Genomic DNA, 21,588 nt, shown 5'->3' with positions numbered 1-21,588 from the left:
CTACCATTCGAATAAGAAAATTATTGTTAAGTTCAGTGCTCTCTAGATCGATTTTCCCAATTCCATAGACGAGGAAAAACATTAAGTTCAAATAAAACTATATAATTAAAATAATAAAATCATTGCAAAAACATTAAGAGAGAATTACATTGAATCTCATGTTTATGATATAATCATCTATATGAAACCTAATCTAAAAGTACTAGCTAGTTCATTGTTTTTACGATTAGAAAGCAAATATGAAGACTTAAAGTGATGAAGAATAAGATCCTAATGATAGCTTTTGTTTTTACCTTCCCTTAGCTCTGAAAATCACCTTAGACTCTCAAACTCGGACCCCTATTCACTAAACATGTTTTTCTATTTATAAGTAATATTTTAAACCCACGCAATCATGTTTGGCCATGTCTTAGCCACACCTCAATTTATAACTTAAAATATCTTTCTTTCTTGGCAAAGAGTAGAGTGGCCATGCCTTAGCCACACTTCAATTTATAAATTAAAATTTCTTTCTTTCTTGGCAAAGAGTAGAGATTGCATCATTATTATGTTTTGGACTCGTTGTGATTTGGTTTTTGAATTGAATTTGCACTACATACGAAAAGTTTGGATTGCATCATTGTCTTGTGTTTGCGTCGCTTTGGCCTTTTGATGTTGAATTGTGTCGCTTTGGGATACATGTGTATTGTGATGTGCATGCTTTTTATAGTTATCTCTAATGTTCCTTTGTTTTTCATGTTCTCTCGCTCTCCTTGCTTCTTCATTGTAATTTTCACATAAAACACTATAAAATTTGTCTAGTTACGATGATCTCCGCATAATTCGGTCTTTTCCATAATTTTTCAAATTCTTTATTAAAAACCTACAAAAACAAAAAATAAATATGTGAATAGTTAAAGTACTAAAAGACAATAATTTTTGGTACTAAAAACATAGTTTGACCGATTTTCATCTTCTTGATTGCTTGAGGAAGAAAGTAGGATTTGGCTTTCTCACCTCATATAAATATGACCCTTGTGCAGGCCATATCCCCCACATACTTAGTTTTTGTAGCCTCTATATTATCTTTTGTCAATATGACTGATTTATGGAAGGCGTTGACTTGAAATCTATTGGACGAGACCACTTTTACTTATGAGCACAAATTGGTTACTAATTTTGTTCTACTTACCTATGGATCTACTTTCTCCCTAGACAGAGATTGTTTGTGGTGGAGATGTCAAAATGGGCCACTAGCCTCAAATTGAGTCGGCTCGAGAGGTTTGGGTATTATTCCCTCCGTTCCTTTTTAAGTGTCACTTTTTTTATTAATTTTTGTTTCTTTTTAATTGTCACTTACATAATTCAAAGTAGTATTAAATGCATTTTTGTCAAAATTACCCCTATTCAATTATTATAGAGAGAGAAAAAGTAAAATGAATATAGGATATAATTAAGGATATTATGGGTAAAATGAGAATTATTGTTTAAAAAATAACAATAATGATTAGTTTTCTTGGTATGTATAAAAAATCAAAAAAAATGACATTTAAAAAGGAACGGAGGGAGTATATGATAGAGTCAAAAAATCATATTTAAATATGAGTTAAAAATTTATTATCCGATTCCAACCCTATACTAATAATAGATTATCCAATCTTAAACAAATAAATTTTATAAATAAAATAAAATAAAAACTTCATAATATATTTTTAAGTAAAATATATTACTTTAAATATTTTTTTTAAAAAGATATTATAATATGTTTTTAAATACAATACAAGTTTAAAATTGTTTAAAGTGATATATATATCCAACATAACATAATTTAAATAAAAGAAGTTATAAAGAAAAAATTGAAATAATTAAATATATTATAATTTAATATGAAAAGATTGAATAGATTAGAAGAAATAAGATTTAGTGAAGAGAAAAGAGGTAATTTAATATATTATTTTTTTAGTGAAACAATATAAATAGTACTATTAGAATACTTTTTAGAAATTTTTAGTTATGCATGTTAGCCCTAATGATTAGTGGGATCTTCGGCCACTTTTTGATGGATTCATTTGGGTCTAGGAGTAGAGGTAGTCTCACATTAATATGTCTATTAATGTGAATTTATGTAGAAGAAAGTAGCATTTTTCTCGTTTTTCCGTTAGTTTCCGTCCTAAAATAATTTGCTGTAGTTTGTCATTTTAAAATAAATAACACATAACAATACATGGAATGAGAGTATATTTTAAGGAAAATGTACATTTCTATGCATAGAAATTTCCGCATTTGAAGGTAGGAATGAAAATAAGTTTTAAAGATTTCGTTGCTCCAAAGTCTTCACCACTTGCTTGATTTTCAGAAGACAAAGTCAAATTGCATACGCTCAAACACAAACAACTTTTAATCTTTAAACATTTTCTTGGTTGCATTGTCAATGCCACGATGCCATCACTACCTTCTTTTTTTTTGTCAAACCGCCACTAAGAATAAGCATCATCACAAATTTTCTTCATCATTTTGAAAAAAAAATAAACTCAAATATTTTTGTAATAATATAAATTTTCTCACGGGGATGCCAAATTGCATTCCACCATTTCTTATTTATCAAATCACATAACTCTATTTCCAACATTCTTACCTCATTTTCACTTCTACGAAGCATAAACATTACTGTAACTTGAGGTAAATTTGGTGAAAGAATGTGTTAAGACCAAGGGAGTCATTACCCATTAACAGTGAAAAACAATGAAAAAAACAAAGACAATCATTAACTATAGTTATGTACTAGAATACATGTACACATACACATACCAAATTATGTTGCAGATTTCAACTTCATTTAAGATTTATAATTGCTGCTGACTTCATCAAGGTGTTGGTCTATAATTTCAGACACTGCTTCCATGAAAGTAGCTTCACTGGTACCAGGAAGAACAGATTCAAGTGCTGTTTTAACAATTCCTTCAATCACAGACTCGTTGTTCAAGGATTCTCGGCACATTAGGCTTCCAATTGCGAAAGGGGTCATCCCTTTTTCCACTCCTTTTTTCAGAAGCATGGTCGAGATTCGGAGAGTGCGGGCGCATTCGTGTGGCAGATCCCATCCGTGAAACTTCAGAAGGGCAATATCTTCTTCAGCGTCCAGGGACTTTATGTAGTCGATGATCTCTTGAGAGTACGCCTGGCGAGCTTGAGGCCAATAAAGCCATTCAAAGGTACAATCTTCAAACTGTTGGGCATGGCAAAAAAATCCTCATATGAGTGGGAAAACAACTACACATGCATTATAAGATAAGCATTCCAAACAAGACAACAAAAGTTTACACTACACATCAAGAGAACAACAAAGCAGCATCGCATGCATTATAAGATAAAACTTGTCGACAAAAATAAGGTGCTTACACTAGTAGGGAGGCAGTATCCATGATCAATTGGAATCAAAACAGCCTGGTTATTTTCCTTCTCTCTGCCAATCAAAATATTCCCAGCATGCCTGTCTGCATTAGCAAGTCTTATGTCCAGCACCGTAATTTTATGCACTTCCTTGACAGGAAAAGCACCAGGTCCCATATCCTCACAACTTCCATTATTCTCCATGAACATTTGCAAGGAACCAAACTTAGCAGTCAAACCCTCTGGATGGTTATACCCTTTATGCAAGGACTTCGCCATAACAGTCGGCGGAACACCGGCAAACCCCTTCCCATCGCCAAATAATGATCGGCAGCCAGTGATTGGATGGTCCAAAATATAAGCAGCAACTTCCCTGAAAGCTCCTTGGCCAACTCTTGTACCCTTTTTTAAGCCTTCACCATCTAATGACAAAGGTAAGCCTCTAGGGTTATTCACAGCCATTGGCTCTTCATCAATAGGCTTAAAAACAGATATATATTTTTGCCCGGTTGAATCTAGCATAAAGTACGCCCCACCTGTGCCCTCTGCCGATCTGATTGGAGAATTTCCGCTATCTAGCCCATCATATGTAGAGTTTATCATATCCCAAACCTCTGAAGCTAATTCAACTTTAGGGTTAACAATGACCGGCTCCAAAAGAAGACCTCTATCAAGAGCTTTCCTCGACATAATCTGGTTGATAGCTTCATACTCCCTTGCGGCATCTTCATATTTTCTCCCATAGTCACTTTCATTAGCATCATTCAATTCCTTTGCTTCAATGGACAACTCATCAAGTCCTGTACTAACATCAGCATATTTTGTTCTAACAAAAAGATGTATCACTGCATCATTATATTTGCAACAGATATCATCTATAAGCTTCTGATCCTCGAGCAGTTCCCCGTTACACACAACCTCCTGCTGTTCAGGATCAGCAAACTCATTTTCCCTTTCCGCAATCTGTTGCTTAACATACCCAACATCCTTGCATCTTTCAACCTGAAACAAAAACTCCTTCCCAGAACAAGTTCTCACACTAATAGTCTGAAGATCCGTCAGTCGAATCACCAAATGCAAAACATTTCCTTCCGTAACTCCATAGTCTTTGAGCAGAGAATTGCTCCGCGACAACTCACGGCCATTACAAACCAACTTCTGTTTGTTTGTCACACCCTCATTCCTTTGGATTTTGAGTTTCACAGACTCAATTGTATCAGAGGGTAGAACACGCATAGGAGACAAAGACCCCGAATACGAAAGATACACGAAAATGAAATCATGATGATCCACAGACAAGTGCAGTGGATTACAAAATCCATTCGTCGGAGACAACAATGTCTCCCTCGAAACAGGACTAAGAGTAGTTACACCAGCAGAAGACATTTTAAACTATTTTGATGAACAAAATCAAAATTCAATGAAAAAAATTTAAGGCTTTGACCTAAGCCAGAACCCTAATTCCTACAAAGGTTACAATTTTACAGCCATAAATTTGTACAAATTCCTGAAATTAAAGCTCATCTATATCTAGAGGTGATGAAAATGAAACACACCTACCCAGACCTACCCAGATGACCAAACAAACTAAAAATGAAATTTTGAACAAACTATGCACAAAAAGAACAAACTTTTAGACGGAAAAGATGAAAAAATCCAGACCCAACGCCTTAATTCCTCATCTTTTCCCTTACTGAGTCTACAATAAAACCCTAATTTGAAATTGAGATAAAACACAGGAAAAGGGTGAAACAGAATCAATCGATGATGTAAACTCAAAGAGAGATATAGCGAGAAGATTCTTACCAAGAAGAAGAAGGTAACGAGGTTTTTGATTATGGTTGAGTGAGAGAAAGAGTTATTGTAATTCAAGATTCGGAAAATAAGGGTTGTTATTACATTTGACTATGACCAAAAAAATGAGAAAACTGAATTGTGGAACAAGATAGACGCGCGTAGTAGACACGTAATGCTTATCAAGATGCTACTTGTAAAAAAGCTTATGTGTTCACGACTAATCTAAAAAATTATTAATACAACCTTTTTTTTATTACTGGCAAATGCAAAACGGTTAAGAAAACAGAAGGAGAAAAATTCAACAAAGTTGTTGTGGAAGATTTTTGATAAAGTAATTTTATTTTTTTTAAAAAGCTTGTTTTTTAATAATATTTTATTATATGTTTTTTAATAATTATTAATGGACATGCATGTGCATAGTATTAAAGTCTAATAAAAAATTATGTCATTAATTTTAAATTATGAAATTTCGGAGAATAATTTATGATATTGTTCGCAAGCTTTTTTTATTTATTATAATCTTTCTAGGATACTTCTTTAAAAGTTTATAGTTTATTGAAAAAAAATATTATTTTTATTTTATATTATTGTTATAAAAATAATTTATATATATTTTGATGCGGAACCAGAAATAAAGTAGATTGTGGAAGTTACGGTGAGCGAAGCTTCGCAACTGATTCAGTGATGATAGAATGGATCGAAGGTTAAGATCACAATGTTTTTGGAATTAGGGACGTTGATCTTGAATCAACGTCGTTAATCGGTGTTGATCTTGAATTGGTGTTGCTAATCTTCGATACGACGGTTTAGAGGGGGTGTCTGCATGATTAGCACTCCAACGCTCAAGTCAGTTTAGAGTTTTAGATGATCACAATGAGAGTGGAGATTAGAGGTTATGTATCTAAAAATCCTTTATAGAGGTATTTATACCTTGGATTTAATGAAGTGGGTTGGATAAATGGGCTTTGTGTTATTGGGTCTTTAGCCGGTACGGAACAGTTGTCCACCAAGACTCGTCGGACACTCTAGATGTCGGGGAGTCTTCCAGTTATCATGGCCTGCCTTTGGGAATGGTCGTCCAGATGTCGGTTGGCATACGTTGCTTTAATTTTGCCAAAGTGTAATGGGGAACTTGGGCATTAATGCGGTTCCATCATTGAAACATTTTGTCATTTTTCTTTGACGTGTGAATTGAAAAGGTATGGAGTGGCGTGACGTAGCTTATTGTGCACTTGAATGTACTTGAGTTTGGTTGTGTTTCTAAGATGAAATCTGACTGTTGATCCACACTTGGTTCTTACTTTCAATCTGATCCGCTCGATTGTCTTCGCTTATATAAGAATAGTGGTAATGTGGAGAAACTTTTTCGCAATCTTGTAGACTGAATTTCTCTTGTTTCCTTTTAGTCTTCCCCTATACTCTAAAAGCATTTTTATAGGAGTAATCGCCGCCGCATATTCAAAGCTTCAAAGCTTCGACTTCCGACCTTCTGTTTGGCTTTACCGCCTTCAACCTTATATTTCAAGGTACATTCTTTTCATTTCAGCTTTTCATTCAAGCATTTACTGTATTATCATAGAGAGTGATTCTAAAGGTAGTGCTTATTCTTCTTCGAGAAAGGGAATTGAGTCTGAGTCGTATTCCTTTCCCTATGCACATAGGGATTTTAAATCAGATATCGCTTCTCTGATTGGGGATTCCAAAACATAAGGAGTATCTAGGGACTCCTCTTCAATGAAAACTTTGTCGGGCGGTCCTTCAAGAGCTCTCCTGTTAGGGATAACTTAGTCAAGACCAAATCCCTCCTCATAGTCGAACCCTTCATACCAGACACATAAATCTTGTGTGATAATTAATGCCTTTGGTCGTATTGAGAGGCAAAAACTCTTTGGTGAGGATGGGGATGCAGGGGTATTTTTTTGAACGAGTGTAACTTGTGTCTTGCAGATAATTTGGATTAGTTGCAAAAGGCTCTCGCGTTTTCCAAGGATCAGGGTCTTACAACTGGTTTACCTGGCCGAATGTTGACAACTCCTACTATTGTTGTCACTTCTACTCCGAGGTCTGGGCGTCGACTTCCTTTGTTGCCCCAGTAGTAGTTGCGACTACCACCCTGGGTATAAATCTTGAAGTGGAATAATTGACTACTGCGTTGATCGGCTTCTCTATTCACGAGCCTTTACCATCTTCTTCCCCAATCAAGAGGAATCATGGTGAGAGCCCGTCCACTTCTATTGAAGGAGGTTATCCCAAACGAGCTCACCTGTCAGAAGGTTTTGAGTCAGAGGCTCTTACTTATTTCTTTCAATGTTTTGCCATCCTTCCGACTCAAGTACCAAGTACCTTAGAGGAATTTGTTGTTGTTGTGGCGAATGAGGACCTAGCCTTCTTCTGGAGCTTGTCTGTGACTGATAGGTTGGGTTTTTTAGTAGATGCCTCTCATACCCTATTTAGGGTTAGGTATCTGGTTTCAATGGTAGCTATCAGATAAGACATTGTACTGTGCTCTGGCGATCTTTCTAGGGAGTGGGATGAGCTTAAGCAGAAATATGAGACCCTTGAGCGGGAAAATTCCGAAGTTGAGAAGGAGTTATCCGAGCTACGGGAAAAGGACGAGCTTGTCGAATCTTTGCAGCAAGAGGTAGATCGGTACGGTTCTCCGCCATCTTTGGCTGCTCGAATAATGAAACTAAAGGCTTCTCTTGGTGAAGGAGAGAAATGTTGGAAGAAACTTTCTGAAGATGTCACGGAAGCGTGTCGTGCATTTGAGGCGGATCAGATTATCCTTCAGCAGAAGAAGGATGATCAGATAAATTCTTTAAAAATCCTAGACGATGAGGTGGTTGATGCACGACAAAAATCTCAAGAGTCCCTTCAGTAAACTGTGGATGTTGTGTATCAGATCTGAGATCAAATGTTGGAACAGGCGCGAGGATTTTGTCTAGGCCTTTCTGTCACTCCTGGTCTGTTGAATCATTTTCAAATAGGTCATAGAGAGGATTCTAGAGCTGGTTTTGGTGCTTCGAAGTATGACGCTGATGTTTTAGGGCTTTGTGCCTTGGTTTGTCCAACCCATTTCTTTTCATTTTTTTTATTTTGTTCCTATAATATTATATTGCGCTTTGTGCCTCTGTTTGTAAACAATATTTATATTTATTTATATCATTACCTTTAGCATGTTTGTGCTTTTCGGTTTCGTATCGTACCCTTTTCAACTGTTGTTTTCAGCCGGCTGAGATATTAGGAGAGCTAGGATTTTCTTTTGAGCCCTTCAATTTGCACAACTTGTTCTCTAAAGAGGGCAGTAAATAATATTCTCTTCTAGTGTAAATAAACTCAAGATATTGTGAGGCAAGGTATGATGACCCTGTTTGTGAGCATGTCGTGTTAAGATGTACATGTTGTTTAGGCAAGATATCGAGCCAGTCATATGTGACTGTGATTGCAACGTACTTGCGTAAGTGAAACATTGATTCAATTTGATATGTTTGTACGTTGGATTTGCATTGGTGAGGCATGCGCTCAACTTTTGGGTGTTTATGCTTTAAGTTGCACCTGTAATGATTTAGCATGGAACCAGTTGGGCACGACTATGCTTTGGATCATATTCATAAGAATAGAGCATGAGTTTGATTAAATGCAGTTATACTTTGAATCATACTTACAAATGAGGGACATGAAACCGTCTAGATGAAACCGTGATTTTTGAATTGCATTCCGCATCATAGAGGATCACTCTCTGGCCAAAGGTAGAGGATCCCCGTCCCTCTCCTTTATGCGTTAGCTCAGATTAAGGTAGATGTCTTCAGGCTCCACCATTCATGTCGTTTGGGTTGGTTATATCTGAATGGGGGTGTCAGTTATGCATGATTGTATGTAATTCTTTGATGGAGGCTTTTTTGAATGATGTGTTTGGACGTGCAAAGCGTCTCCGATATCACCCCTAAGGGAATTAGTTGTTGTAGTCAGACGTGCAAAGCGGCTCCAACAACTCCCTTGGATTGTGAAGGTGTGCAAGACACTATGGGGAATTAATTATTGTATTCGGATGTGCAAAGTATCTATGACAACACCCCTAGACTTTAAAGGTGTGCTCGGTGCTAAGGGGATTTTATTGCTTTGGTCAGACGTACAAAGCATCTCGATAGCACCTATAGAATCTGGAGGCGCTCTCAAAGCTAAGGGGATTTGATTGCTTTGGTTAAATGTACAAAGCATCTTCGACAACACTCGTGGAATCTAGAGGTATGCTCAGTGCTAGGGGACTTGGTTGTTTTGGTTAGACGTATAAATCATCTTCGGCAGCACCCCTGGAATCTGGAGGCGTGCTCGGTGCTAAGGAGATTTGATTATTTTGGTCGTACGTACAAAGTGTCTCCGACAGCACCTCCGAAAATCAGAGACGGAGATTTGATTGATTTGGTCGGCATATAAAGCGTCTCCGACAACACCCTTGGAATCGACTTTGTGTCGGGTGTCAACTGCATTGATTGTACCCCGGTTTGGTGTCACATGCATTCTCGTTTTGACATCCTAAAGAAGGGACATGGAAGAAAGCATAGTAGCAAGAATATAAAATAAAATATATGTATGTGTTTTATTTCACTATTATATAAATAATTTACAAATACATTAATTAAATCTTGTTGTTGGTCGCAAGTGTATACTGATCACTCACCCACAAATGTGATGTTCGGGTGGCTTGATGGTCACCTGACTTGGAGGAATGAGTCTCCGACTTATGGATGACTGGTCTCAGACTGATGCGTTCGGCCTTGCTTTTCGGGTTCAGGTGGACCAACGCCTTTGGACTTGGATCTTCTACGGGATGTATTGGATGCTCAGATATTCGTCTGAGGACCGATGAGATTATGATTGGAATTTGTGATGGTTGACGGATCTTTAATTTCCTCCCGACTTTGTCTTATGCTAAATCTCTTAAGTAGATATACCAAGTGTTCCACACCCCGACCATCCAATAGCCTTGCCTTTGGGATTTCTCTTAGGGATTTCTCTCAGTGATGGAGATCCATGTGGCCCTTACTTTATTTTATAACTTATGCTAAATGATTTTTGATAAAGTAATTTTATTTTTAAAAAAAAGCTTGTTTTTTAATAATATTTTATTATATATTTTTTTAATAAATATTAATGGACATGCATGGGCATAGTATTAAACTATAATAAAAAATCATGTCATAGGATTAATTTTAAATTATGAAATTTTTGAGAATAATTTATGATATTATTCCTAAGTTTTTTTATTTGTTTTCATAAACTTTCTAAGATATTTATCTAAAATTTATAGTTTATTGAAAAAAATATTATTTTTATTTTATATTGTTATCAAAATAATTTATATATAAATATTTATGTTCCGTTGCGGAATCAGAAATGGAGGAGATTGCGGAAGTTACGGTGGAGCGAAACTTCGCAAGTGATTCGGTTCAGTGGATCGAATGTTAAGATCACGGTGCTTCTTGAACTAGGGACGTTGATCTCGAATCAACGTCGTTAATCGGTGTCGATCTTGATTCAACGATGTTAATCTTCGATGGGACGGTTTAGAGGGGGTGTCTGCATGGTTAGCACTCCAACGCCCAATTCAATTTAGGATTTTAGATGATCATAATGAGAGTGGATATTAGAGATTGTGAAGGAGAATTGCGGTCCAAAACGCAGCGGAAATTAAAATTTCTCCCTTAGAGATCCTTACGAATGGTCATGATCAGTGATAGAATATTTACCTCTTGTGATGATCGAAACCTTTGGTGCAGATCTCTTGTGACGATCAAAACCTTTGATGCAGATCCACGAAGCGATCACGAACGTTGAACGATGACAACGTCTCTACTCAGTCCACACGAACGGGTTCCTTCAATCTCAGTGCTAGCTGGTACGAATGAAGGCTTTGAGTGAGAGAGAGAGAGAGAGAGAGAGTGAAAACGATAATAATGCAACCGCAATTTTTGCTTCTGCACAAGGGTTCTATTTATAGAACCACTTGTGTGGGCTTCAAGCTAAAAAGCCCACTTAAGTGTATTTTGGCCCATATCTTATAATATGCCCAAAATCACTTAAGCCCATGGTACCTTACCATATTTCGTATTCTACTCAAGTACACCGTACCTTACGATGTTCTATAATTCAATTAAGGGTACCGTACCTTACGATATTCCTTAGTTACTCTATCTCTCATCAATCCGTCCTTTGTGTGTGACCCTGTAGGTTTTCGCGGCGTTGGCAATTATATTAAATCATGTATTTAACATAATAAACAGTGAGCGGTATCTAGCAACACATCACTGCTACCCAAGTCACGAAAATGTCATGTGATCTGACAATTCCTTCTGTGATAATAATTATGTGTATAATTACCCTTTTGCCCTTATGTCTATATTGAACACAAGGCATAGACCGTGTCATCCTTGTCCAGTTCAATATTGGGCCCATAGACATTTATCCTGTTATGCAGGATGGGCAAATTCCATCTAGGTCACTCATGTCCCTCAGCATGCTTTGTGGAGTACCCATCAACTGTCTTTATGGTTATCCAGTTACGGACAACGTTGGATCAGCAATAAAGCACTCGACTCTACATCTAGGATCCATAGTGGTTTCAGGTCGAAGAGTGGAATACACTATTATCACCATGAGAATAACTTATGACACCTTGCATAACTTTCTATATAGTATTCTCATAGCGGGTCAATCCGGTATAAATATTACTCCTAATATTCATACCTATGTTTAAGACTTGATAACTCTTTATCCATGATCCATGAGATGTGATCATTAGTCTACAAACATAATAGTCTTAATGCTTTAATGTTATCCCACTTCACACTAAAGCTCGACTACGGATACTTTAGGAATAGTGTCCTTATATTTAATGTGTTCTCATGATTAAGTCACACTTAATACATTTTAAACGGACTATTTATTCCAGGGACTTTATTAATCAACCATAATAAAGAGAATGCCTTTTATTATTCGATACAAGTACCAAAATGTATTGGCCTCTAGGGCTTACACCAACAGATTGTGCACCTGAAAACTCTTTATAAAAGTATTTATACATTGGACTTAATGAAACAGGTTGGATAAATGGGTTTTGTGTATTTAGACGACACAGAACAATTGTCTACCAAGACTCGTCAGGCACTCTGGATGTCGGGGAGTCTTTTAGTAATCGTGGTCGGGCTTTGGGAAGTTGTCCAGGCGTCAGTTGGCATGCGTTGCTTTGGTTTTGCCAGAGTGTAACAGAGAATGTGGCATTAAATGTGGTTCCACCATTGAAATGTTTCGTCGTTTTTCTTTGACGTGTGACTTGAAAATGTCTGGAGTAGATTACTGTGCACTTAAGTTTGGTTACGTTTCTAAGATGAAATTTGACTGTTGATCCACACTTGGTTCTTACTTTCAATTTGATCCACTCGAATGTCTTCGCCTATATAAGGATAGTGGTAATCTGGAGAAACTTTTTCGCAATCTTGTAGACTGAATTTATCTTGTTTTCTTTTAGGCTTCCCGTTTACTCTAAGAGCATTTTTAGGAGTAACCTTCGCTGCATGTTCAAAGCTTCAAAGCTTCGACTTCCGACCTTCTGTTTTGCTTTACTACCTTCGACCTTATATTTCAATGTACATTATCTTCATTTCATATTTTCATTCAAGCATTTACTGTATTTTCTTTACAATGAATGATAATCCTATTATCATATAGAGTGATTCTGAAGGTAGTGCTTATTCTTCTTCGAGAAGAGGAGTGGAGTCTGAGTCACAATACTTTCCCTATGCACATAGGGATTTTGAATCAGATATCGCTTCTCTGATTGAGGATTCCAAAACAGAAGGAGTATCTGGGGACTCCTCTTCAAGAAAACTTTGTTGGGCAGTCCTTCAAGATCTCTCCTATTAAGGACAACTAGTGAGGGTGAGGACCTTGTCGAAAAACCAATTCCTCATCATGTATTGACTGAGGCAGAAGTAGAAATTGTCCAACAAAGAAGGGAATGTGCTGGTATTTTTATCAAAGCATATCAGGGAGCAACTGGTCATGAACTTAGAGAGGCATAAGTCATGTGTCATTTGGAATGCCAATAACAATATAATGTTGTGTCTTAGATCAGTCTCAGTGATCATAATAAAGTTGGCGGACTGGCCCGTAAGGGACTTTAACTAGTTGAGTCGACTAATGCCAATAGATACCATTGGATGGTTGCTGAAGTGGTTGGGACTCATTCCATCTTGAATGTTATTGATGTTATATCGAATGTTGTCATTACAATCGACAAGCCCTCGGGTTGGTCAATTCTTTCAGAAAGCCATGAGGAGAGGATATGCATCTCTTTCAATGGTTGTCAATTCCCCATTATAAATTTCTCTTCACCAGGTTGGGGGTTACGTTTGCCTTTCTCAAATTTTGAGGTGGTCGTGGTAGACCGTTTGAGGGTTTCCCCATCGCAACTTCATTATAGATCTTGGGCTTTCACAAAGGTGTTCCAATTTTCTCTAGAGCTCTTTTTCGATCTTTTTTCTATGGCCGATACCTCCCAATATGATACATAGGATCAAGGATTGATCTCCCTTCACCCTCAGGTGTTGGTTAAACTCTCTCACCACTGATTAGGGTAATTTTTTGGAATGTTTCATGCTGGTGAAACATGTTACTCCTGAGGCTCATTTTGCCTTTTGTTCATCTTCAAACCCGATGGGATGTGTCCGTTCTTGCAAGAGCGATTTTTTGAACTACTGGACTAGAGCTCACTCTCATTGACCTCTTTATTTTTTACCATTATGAGTTGCATCCTTTATCATCAGAGGAAAAGAAGATGAAATAGGATTTGTGTGTCTGGTATCAAGGATTCGGCTATGAGGAGGGATTTGGTCTTGACTAAGTACGCCATTCTCAACAAAAGAAGAAAGAGATTGATACTTGTGCGATAATCAATTCCCATGGTCGTATTGAGAGGAAAAATACCTTTGGTGAGGATGTGGACCCGGGGGGATTTTTTTTAACGAGTGTAACTTGTGCCTTGCAGATAACATGGATCATTTGCAAAAGGCTCTTGCGTTTGCCAAGGATCAGGGTCTTACAACCGATTTACGTGGTCGAATGTTGTCAACTCCTACTGTTGTTGTTACTTATGCCCCTGAAGTTTGGGCGTCGACTTCCTTTGATTCCCCAATAATAGTTACGACTACCATCTTGGGTATAACTCCTGAAGTGGGACAATTGACTACTGAGACAACCAACTTCTCTATTCGTGAGCCTTTAACATCTACTTCCCCAGTCAAGAGGAATCATGGTGAGGGATCATCCACTTCTCTTGAAGGAGGTTCTCCCAAATGGACTCTCATGTCATAAGATTATGAGTCAGAGGCTCTTACTCATTTATTTCGGCTTCCTTCCATCCTTCCTTCTCAGGTACCAATCACCCTAGAGGAATTTGTTGCTACTATAGCCAATGAGGACCTAGCCTTCGTATGAAGCTTGTCTTTGACTGCTAGGCATGGTTTTTAGCAGATGCCTCTCATACCCTATTTAGGTTTGAGTATCTATTTTCAATGGTAGATGTAGGACATGACGATGTATTGGGTTCTGACGATCTTTCTAGGAAGTGGGATGAGCTGAAGGAGAAATGTGAGACCCTTGAGCGGGAAATTTATGAAGTTGAGAAGGAGTTAGCCGAGCTGTAGGCAAAGGACAAGCTTGTTGATTTTTTGCAGCAAGACGTAGATCGATTCCATTCCCCGTCATCTTTGGATGCTCATATAACGAAACTAAAGGCTTCTTTTAGTGAAGGAGAGAAATGTTGGAATAAGGCTTCTGAAGATGTTACGGAAGCATGTCGTGCATTCGAGGCAGATCAGACAGTCCTTCAGCAGAATAAGGATGATCAGATCAATTCTTTGAAAAGCCTTGAGGAGGAAGTGATTGATGCATGACAGAAATCTCAAGAGTCCCTTCAGCAAACTGTGGATGTTGTGTATCAGATCTGAGATTAAATGTTGGAGCAGGGACGAGGATTTTGTCTAGGCATTTCTGCCACTGTTAATCAGTTGGATCATTTTCAAACAGTTCATAACTAAGATTATGGAGGTGGTTCTGGTGCTTCGGAGTTTGACACTGATGATTTAGGGTTTTGTGCCTCGGTTTGTCTAACCTCTTTATTTTCATTTTTTATTTTGTTCCTATAAGATTTTGATGGGCTTTGTGCCTCGGTTTGTAAACAATATTTATATTTATTTATATCATTACCATTAGCATGTTTGTGCTTTTCGATTTTATATTACGCCCTTTTCAACCATTGTTTCTAGCCGATTGAGATATTAGGAGAGTTAGGATTTGCTTTTGAGCCCTGCAGTTTGCACAATCTATTCACTTATGAGGGTAGTGAATAATATTCTCTTACAATGTAAATAACCTCAAATTATTGTGAGGCCAGGTATGATGGCTTTGTTTGTGAGCATGTCGCTCTAAGATGTACACAATGTCTAGGTAAGATGTTGACCCAATCATATGTGATTGTGATTGGAACATACTTGCGTAAGCGAAACATTGGTTCAATTTGATGTGTTTGTACATTAGATTAGTGTTGGCGAGGCATGAGCTCAGATTTTAGGTGTTTATGCTTTAATTTGCACCTGTAATGATTTAGCATGGAACCGGCTAGGCACGACTATGCTTTGGATCATATTCATAAGAATAAAGCATGAGTCTGATTAAATGCGATTATGCTTTGAATCATACTTACAAACGAGGGACATGAAACTGGTTAGTCGAAACCATGCTTTTTGAACAGTGCTCCGTGTCATAGAGGATCATTCTCTGGCCAAAGGTAAAGGATCCTCGTCCCTCTTCTTGAGGCGTTAGCTCGAATTGAGGTGGACGTCTCCAGGCTCGACCATTTATGTCGCTTGGATTGGTAAGATCCGAATAGGGGTGCGTCATTTATGCATGATTGCATGTAGTTCTTTGATAGTTTTTTTAATGATGTGTTCGGACATGTAAAGCGTCTCAGATAGCACCCATGTGGGAATTAGTTGTTGTAGTCGAACATGCAAAACGTCTCCAATAGCTCCCTTGGATTGTGAAGGTGCGCAAGGCACTATGGGGAATTGATTGATGTATTTGGATGTCCAAAGTGTCTCTGATATCACCCTTGGAGTTCATAGGTGTGCTCGACGCTGGGGGGATTTGATTGCTTTGGTCATACGTACAAAGTGTCTCCAATAATACCCCTAGAATCTGAAGGCGTGCTCAGTGCTAAGGGGATTTGATTTCTTTGATCAGATGTACAAAGTGTCTTCGACAACATCCATGGAATCTAAAGGTATACTTAGTGTTGGGGGATTTGGTTGCTTTGGTTAGACGTATAAATCATATTCGGCATCACCATTGGAATTTGGAGGCACGCTTGACCCTGAGGAGATTTGATTGTTTTGGTCGAGCGTACAAATCGTCTCCGACAACACTCCCAGAACTCAGCGGCAGGGATTTTATTTCTTTGGTCGGACATATAAAACGTATCCAACAACACCATTGGAATCGAATTTGTATCGGGTGTCAAGTGCGTTGGTTGTACCCCGGTTCGGTGTCACATGCATTCTCGTTTTAGCATCCTAAAGAAGGGATATGGCAAAAAGCACAGCAGCAAGAATAAAAATTAAAAAAAATGTATGTATTTCGTTTCAATATTATATAAATAATTTACAAATGCATTGATTAATCTTGCTGCCGACCGCAAGTGTATAACGATCGCTCACCCACAAATGTGTTGTCCGGGTGGCTTGATGGTCAACTGACTTAGAGGAACGAGTCTCCGACTTGTGGATGACCAGTCTCAGACTTATGCGTTCGACCTTGCTTTTCGGGTTCAAGTGAACCAATGCCTTTGGACTTGGATCTTCTCCATGATGTATCAGATGCTTGGATATTCTTTTGGGGACTGAGGAGATTATGATTGGCATTTGTGATGGTTGACGGATCTTTGATATCCTTCTAACTCTGTCTCATGCAAAATTTCTTGGATAGTTATACCTAGGGGTGGCAAACGGGCATGACCGCCCGGTTTAGGCCCGCCCCGCAAAAGCCCGCAAAAAAATGGGGCGGGGCGGGGCGGTCATAGTTGAGGATGTGGGCCTAAAACTTAGACCCGCCACGCAAAAAAGTGAGGGCGGGGCGGGGAAAGTCTGCGGGCACTGCACTATTTAAGCCTAAAAATGCAAAAATTTATGTAAATACACGTGCTCGCAAAAGCCCGCGAAAAAAACGGAGTGGGGCATAGCGGATACATTTGAAGATAAGGGCCTAAATCCTTGGCCCGCCCCGCACAAAAGTGCGGGCAAAACGGGCTCGGCCCGGGCCGAGCCCGTTTTGCCACCCCTAGTTATACCAAGCGTTCCACACCCCCGTTCATCCACATAGTCTTCCCTTTAGAATGAGGTTGGGGTGTTAGTGGTAGTTATAACTTAAGTAACTCATCAAACGTGGTTATCTGATATATAAATACGTGTGTCTATGCATTGTTTAACCTCCTTATTCATAATAATACAATAAAAAACGACACTTAAAGTCATTAAAATTGATCATGAAAGAATTTAAAACATGATTTTTCTTTTATATCTTTTTAGGATATTTATTTTTTCATATTCAAAAAATATAATTTATTTTGATTAAAAAATAATTTTTAATTTTTAATAAATAATTTAAAGGTCTTCTTTGTTAAAATCCGCAAATCTTGACTTTACAAAAATAATAGTAAAATAAAATAAGAGTGCGCTCCCTCCCTGTCCACTGTCCTTATCTCTCATCGTCATCATCTCACCAACGGTTTAATATTATAATGCGCTTTTAACGTTACTCTCACCATTAGCATCATCAGTGACAATTAAATGAAGGTGTACTACTTTTACTGTATCAACTAACGTTCCTTTTTTTAAAATCTTCAATCACTACTACTATGTGTTCTAATACATTTTAAATTAATTGATGAAATCTCTTTTTTCCCTTATGGTTGATGCAGTCTCTTTTTTCTCTTCTCGTTGATGCAATTTTTAAACATGACCATAACTTATTTATGTTAAACATGAAACAATTTTCTTATTGGCTCAATAATGTTTAATAAATATTATTTGCATTAAATGAATGTCAAGTGGCAACCACCTGGGTTTCGATAATGTTATTTTAATGAAAATTAATTTAGTTAAAACTTTTTAAGAAATTAAAAAGATAAATTTAAACATTATTTAAGAGATTAAAAAGACAATTTTATTTTAAAAGTAAATCAATATTTTCATAAATATTTTTTTATTTAAAATTCTTAACCAATACCTTTAGTTTAGCATGACCCTTAAAAATAATATTCATAGACATCAAAGACACAACATTCTTCATTTAAATTTAAATTCTTTTGTAAAAGATTCATCAAATACAAATAAATGTTAAAGTATGTTGATTTTCCAACGTCTACAATTCCACAAGTGAGAAAATTCCAATCAAACTCACATATGCATGTTTTTCTCTTACCCACTCGTATATCATAATATCTGATGATCTAAGCATCAATCTTCATTTGTGCAGGTCCGTCAAAAAATTCACAAGCATATTTTTCTTCACATATATTATTGCTCGTCTAAATATATACAAAAAGGACATTTCTAACAAAGTCATACTAATATTTGGAGTTTTTAAGCTCCTTAGAATAAATTGTGTGCCTCTAAAAGGTATTGAAGCACACCTCAGGACAAACATGGCAAAACTAGTCCATAAAAAATAATGGAGTCACGAGACAATACCTAAGGATAATATGGTATTTTACTAGTGATATATGTTGGCATAACCTATTAATATGAATAGTTAGAAGAAAATCTTAAGCATGTGTTGCTTATAAATATCAAAAAATTATTTTATATCTTATGGTCATGTCAAACTTAGTTTTTATGTCTTGAATACTTTTACTAAAAATGATACTCGCCATAATATGTTGGACTTTAGGAGAGACAATGTCTTTCCTAGTAAAACTGCTAAGTTCAAAAATCGGAATCGTACCACTAAGACCATTAAAACTATATCAAAATCAGAGTTCATACCAGATATCTCGATGTCTCTCGATATACGATCTTGTAACAACCAAGATTGGACCATATAAGCCACAAAAGTATATAAGGCAACATTTGTTACCGAGTACAAACTCAACCATCAACCCTAATAGGTAAAGAAATCACCCTCTGTTGAAGGTTCCCAAAGTAATAACCTCTGCCAACCATAAAGTCTTTGACCTTTCATCGTAACTCTTTATCAAACCAAATACTTTCATTCTCCATGTGAATCGCTTGACACACCCTCAGGGCAAAAAAAAATTGGCGATACCCATGCAGGATAGAAGTAAAAGAAGCTCACTTAGTGGATCCATTAACTATGGAAAAAGACGTATTACTCAACAATCCTAACATCTCTCTTAATGAATAACCCATCGATAAAGCACATATCTCGACTAACATCCCTTTTGAGAAATTTCAACCTAAGTATCGGTCTCCCAATATTTAAAGGGAAGAAAATCTCAAGTTGCTTATTGCCACCACATGAAGGAAAAAAAGTCTCAGTTTTATTAGGGGTGGACATCAATTTGAGTTTGGGTCCAAACGCTGCAACTGAACCAACCCATGATGGGTGAGATAAAGAGGCCTTATTTTTTAGCGGTTTAAATATCAATTTTCTAGTTTGGTTCAAATCGAGTTCAGTTAAATTGACAATTTGTTTCAAATTGAGCTAGCAATTGGGTCAATTTAATATTTAATCCCAAATACGAAATCAACTAGAAATTTAGTTTTTTTTTATTACCGATTTAGGAGCATCATATCATACCTGCCCCTACATCAAGTGTTTTCTTACCATTAAAATTATTGATCTTGTTAATATTCATTTTCTCAATGAGAATACTATCACAACCAATTTTTTTTGGCACTATTCATCTTGATACACACTTGCACATGCATAAAGCGTGTTAGTGAGGACAAAGCATTCTAAAAAAAAATATGTTAGTTTGTGGGATCAGTCAGTAATCCTGAAAGCAATCAGGGGTATCACATGCAGCGACGCAGACTCGCAGTCCACTGGTGAAAACCATCAATGCCCTTAACACAAACAAAGCTAAATCGCCCACGAGGCAAACAAGCTTTAAAATGCAAGGACGACATGTTCCCCCTTGCATGTTCCCCATGCAAGGACAAAGATACTCATATGCCTTAGTAGGTTTATAAAGCGATGTGGTGGTTAGGGTTTGCCCACAACAGCGGAAAGCTATGTAAAGTGCTGTTTTGGATAATTTAGGACTCCTGCTCACGCGAGGTGAGAGGCTCTGATGATAATCAGTGATGCTTGGTAGCAAGTGTATAATTACATGAAGTCTTGCGTTAAGACTGTAGTGAACGTAATGCCTTTTAGGGTGTATAGAGTGTGTATTAGTGAGGGTATGTCTATTAGAAGTTGTGCTTTCTTCTTTTAAGGTGAGATGTATTTATAGAGGACTCTAGAGCTTATGATTTTCATAGAAAAGGTCACTGTCCATTAAACTAATGATGGATAGTTGAATCCCTATTTTCAAGAGAGTTGTGGGTCAGTCAATGACTTTAACTTTCTCTCTGCCCAAGAAGAGTCTTATTCCACATTTCCCACGTAGGGACGATGGGATTCCCTATGGCAAGACGATGCCTTCCTTTGGGCGATATTCCATCGTCTCCTCCTCTAGGACGGTCTAAGGCCATTGCCCTAGGCGAGGTATTTTACAAATATAACACTACATAGTCTATCAAACACGAGACTTTTGATAGAAGATGAAATGTTTTTTCATTCACGACTTATAGGAGTATCCTGAGGATCGGTACTTCCTCTCGTGAGATCTTAACTATCCCGGGGAATCTGGATAACCATGTGTAATCCAATTGAAGAGACACTAAGTCTCTCATGCGAGAATATAATTATCTTGGGGAATCTCAAGAAGAATTGTATGTAGTTCGGATGATGAGACCATAAATCCATACTTTAATCCACATATGATTGTAGTGAGCTAGATCTTTGCTTTAACTCGAGATACAATAACTAGTTTTGGAAATCATATTCAATGTGAGGGTCGTCTTAAACCCACATGGTAGTTTGACAAAAAATCGCAAGAAGGAATGTATGTCCTTAATGTTGATGGGAGTTCTCTTACGAATACCAAAATATACGGTTTTGACAATCTAATTAAAGATACTAAATGTGCTTTATTAAAGGCTTTTATGACAATATCAAATTTTACAATATTATGCAGACATAAAATTTTAGCTTTGATGCACATGATTCACATGTGTTGGGGGAGACTTGATAAACGTCATTTGTTATACTAACTCCTAACAAACAATTAAGATAGTGCAAAGC

General features: G+C 37.2%; 1 protein-coding gene across 1 annotated transcript; it reads right to left on the bottom strand.

The window, feature by feature from the left end:
• Positions 1-2,680: 2,680 nt before the first annotated feature.
• On the bottom strand, positions 2,681-5,368 carry LOC127076080 (phosphatidylinositol 4-kinase gamma 4). The gene is made up of 2 exons (XM_051017635.1): positions 3,379-5,368; positions 2,681-3,205 (listed from the first exon to the last, which is right to left on the bottom strand). Exons 1-2 carry the CDS (start codon positions 4,753-4,755, stop codon positions 2,816-2,818), a joined length of 1,767 nt encoding a protein of 588 aa, XP_050873592.1. The 5' UTR covers positions 4,756-5,368; the 3' UTR covers positions 2,681-2,815.
• Positions 5,369-21,588: the final 16,220 nt, after the last annotated feature.

The sequence above is a fragment of the Lathyrus oleraceus genome, chromosome 4 (assembly GCF_024323335.1).
Source record: "Lathyrus oleraceus cultivar Zhongwan6 chromosome 4, CAAS_Psat_ZW6_1.0, whole genome shotgun sequence".
NCBI classification, from domain to species: domain Eukaryota; kingdom Viridiplantae; phylum Streptophyta; class Magnoliopsida; order Fabales; family Fabaceae; genus Lathyrus; species Lathyrus oleraceus.
This window is presented reverse-complemented; position numbering and strand designations above follow the sequence as displayed.

What these genes read in the sequence shown, in the direction of transcription:
- LOC127076080 (XM_051017635.1), bottom strand. Translation starts at nt 4,755, where the DNA reads ATGTCTTCTGCTGGTGTAACTACTCTTAGTCCTGTTTCGAGGGAGACA. An exon ending in GATACTGCCTCCCTACTAGT is followed by an intron (nt 3,206 to 3,378) that starts GTAAGCACCTTA and finishes CATGCCCAACAG; the next exon opens with TTTGAAGATTGTACCTTTGA.